The sequence below is a fragment of the Typha latifolia genome, chromosome 6, assembly GCF_019914945.1.
Source record: "Typha latifolia isolate L0001 chromosome 6, TyphaL0001v2, whole genome shotgun sequence".
Lineage (NCBI taxonomy): Eukaryota > Viridiplantae > Streptophyta > Magnoliopsida > Poales > Typhaceae > Typha > Typha latifolia.
Genome location: NC_133091.1, coordinates 10,240,394 through 10,243,348, shown reverse-complemented (window position 1 = coordinate 10,243,348; position 2,955 = coordinate 10,240,394). Strand labels below are relative to the sequence as shown.

The 2,955-nt window shown below is 36.7% G+C and overlaps 1 protein-coding gene across 1 annotated transcript; it reads right to left on the bottom strand.

Annotated features, from left to right (window-relative positions):
* Window positions 1-262: 262 nt before the first annotated feature.
* LOC140790296 (protein EARLY RESPONSIVE TO DEHYDRATION 15-like) lies at window positions 263-2,464 on the bottom strand. The gene is made up of 3 exons (XM_073140317.1): window positions 2,410-2,464; window positions 799-1,188; window positions 263-701 (listed from the first exon to the last, which is right to left on the bottom strand). Exons 2-3 carry the CDS (start codon window positions 1,160-1,162, stop codon window positions 538-540), a joined length of 528 nt encoding a protein of 175 aa, XP_072996418.1. The 5' UTR covers window positions 1,163-1,188; window positions 2,410-2,464; the 3' UTR covers window positions 263-537.
* Between the last annotated feature and the right edge of the window lie 491 nt (window positions 2,465-2,955).

Below are 2,955 nucleotides of genomic sequence, written 5' to 3'. Positions count from 1 at the left end.
AGTCAGGTTTGAATAGATGACTAATCAAATATGGTTTCATATTCTTTTTACTGAATTCATTTAACTTCCTTACCCAGTCCCCACATACATTTCTACCAGAGCAATGTTTGGAGAGCAAATTATATAGTTAAAATAAGTGAAACTTAGTAATAGGAGGTTGAAACTTTTTGTAGCTTTGCAACATCATAAATTATATTTAATTAGATTGGTCCAGAAACTCTTAGGAAACATATCATTCTCTCATTAAGCAGCTCGAAAGAACTTCGGATCAAGGTAAAATATTTCTAACATTGCATATTTTGCTTTTTCTTGGACCGTAGTACGACATTTTTTCTACATTACTTCGTTCTTTTCTCATAGTTCTGAGGAACAGCTTGAAACAAGCATCATGGCAACTTGAACACTAGAACTGCATTAGTTCTGTACACAAAGAAAGTACAACTACATTCACATAGCAAGACAGGAGATCTACATTTCCAGCCGCTGCAACACCATCAACTCTGACTGTCTTCATCGAGGCTGTTGAATTCATCGTATTCAGCGAGGCTGTTGAATGATGCGACGAACGCTGCCCTTGGGGCTCGGGTACTGCATTGGTTTCTCGCGATACACAGGTGATTCTACAGGAGCTCTGGTTACTCCATTCTTGGGAGATTTCAAATTGAGACTCCTGATAACTGCCTCTGCATTACTCCCTAAACCTGTATACAGACAAAAGAAAGTAATGAAGTCAGCTAATACTCAAGCATTAAATAGAGGAAGAGTTTCAGGTGTAGCAACTGTTACTTCAAAACATACCAGGCCTCAAGTTCTCCTTTGTAAAAGCATCATCCGTTGCTTCTTGCCTAGTGTCAATGCCATAGGAGTACTCTGCCGCATCAAACTCTGCCTCCATAATGGACAACTCGTCCGTGATGCCAAGATCAAAAGAGTCTGGCAGCAGGTCCACGAGATCCTCATCATTGTGATTACCATCGAAAGTTTCTTGCTCCTGGTGCTGATGAAACCAGTGATCGCGGAACCATGCTGTTGTTTCTACAAGCTTCCACCATTGTGGGGAGAAATCCTCCACCTGCTGAAGTGCTGCCGGGATGAAGAGAGGTGCATTTGGATTCAGTGTTGACCTTCCAGCTGCTCCTGATGGTACTGCCATGATAATCATTGATTCTTCAAGCAATAAAACAGTCTCTGTGAGAAGAAAAAGACAATCTTAGATTAAATTCATTTCCTCATCAGAAAAAAATAATCATGGAAATTTACTGAGTCAGTAAGAACCTAACTAGCCAAAGTTTAATTCCACTTAAGAATTCACAGGAACGAGTATGATGAATAACTCGTGTTGTACACCTAGCAAAATTTCCTTACTCTTATCCAAATTATGATGCTCAATCATCACAATTGCACTACCTTTCTCTTATCCATTTTTAACAATGATGACAAGAAAGAGACATTAATGTTCTATGATCTGTAAGTGATTAAGCTGTAAATTAAATAAAATACCAGTAAAACAGAATGCAAGGAGAGATAAAGTAACTAGAGTGGTTGATAACAAATATTAGTGAAACCTTATGCAGTTGCTCTAAAGATGAAAGATATTGGTGAATCAGATCCCAAATATAAAATGGGCAATTCCCAAGACCACTAGTTACATCAAAATAAAGTACAACGATATCTTCAAAGGCACCTATGATCCATGACTAACAAAAGGAGATCATAGATAATAACTTCTCCATTTCAAGGGTAATAACAGTCAACAGCATAGTTTTTCTTTGTTTAAGGATACCAGTTCAGTGATCAAACTAACAAATAGACCAAGTTGCTAAAGGTCTCTCCCGATCAATCGCTACTTCAGAAGTTGGTTCAGATAAATTCTTTGCTTCTAGGCGACGATCACCAAATTTAAAAGAAACAAAGATGGAAAGGGCTTGATGAAGAACTGAAATCAACGGTACTCGATGCCGGAAGTACGCTAAACAAGAAGACAACTTGAATTCCGAGAACGATGAGCTTCGGAGAAACCGATCGAATTACGCAATTAAGGATAAAATAAGCAGATCCAAACCAACTAGTTCTCGACTTTTCAAGATCTGACCATAAGAACGCAGGTCAAACCTCCAGATCATCCAAAATATCAAAGTGCGCATAGATTTCGAAGTCAACGCTATAATCTGACAAGATCAAGACATATCAAGACAAACAACAAAGCAGGAAAACCGCCGATCTATACGATTGCCCTCGGATCAAACCCAATTTGACCCAAAAATTTCCCAATATCTCCAAAATCCAGGCCGGAGATCACCGACCAAATCGTTCTCAACAGATCAAGGAAGAATCGAACCGAGTCTTCAAAGATCCGACCATTGGATTCATATTGATACGAATTAGAGATCTTATGGAGTTAGATTTTACCTCTCGGAGATCGAAATGGTCGATGGGAAAATATCTGATGAAAGGTAACATGATTGGTGGTGGTGGAGGTAGGTATTTATAGCGGATTAGATGCGTTACCGAGCCTCGAGGTTCGGATTTATCCGAAGCTGCAGCTTTGGTCAACAGTTTACACTATACGCGTGGTCTACTATTTTAGGCGCGGTAGACTCGAAAGCGCCTTCTTTGTCTACTTTGGAATTCTAAATCGCCTCCATTCGGGCTTGGATTTATTTATCCGATGTTAATTATTTATTTATTTATTTATCCAACGTTAGATATTAAAATAATTTTATTCTAAAATATAAATCTATTTATCAAAATTATTATACTACATATTAATTGAGTTACTAATTTATCATTGATATCTATACAATTAATATACTTTATATCAAATTAAATCTTATTTGTCTTAATTTTATAAAAATAAAAAATATTTTCTTTCGCTTTATATTATATTAGAAATAATTATTATATGTCTATTTTAGAATACAAGTAAATATAAAATTATTTATTTATAGAATAAGT

Excerpts from the sequence above, each read along its gene's own strand:
- LOC140790296 (XM_073140317.1), bottom strand. The coding sequence starts at position 1,162 with ATGATTATCATGGCAGTACCATCAGGAGCAGCTGGAAGGTCAACACTG. Across the intron at positions 702-798 it reads AAAGGAGAACTTGAGGCCTG|GTTTAGGGAGTAATGCAGAG; the intron begins GTATGTTTTGAA and ends GTCTGTATACAG.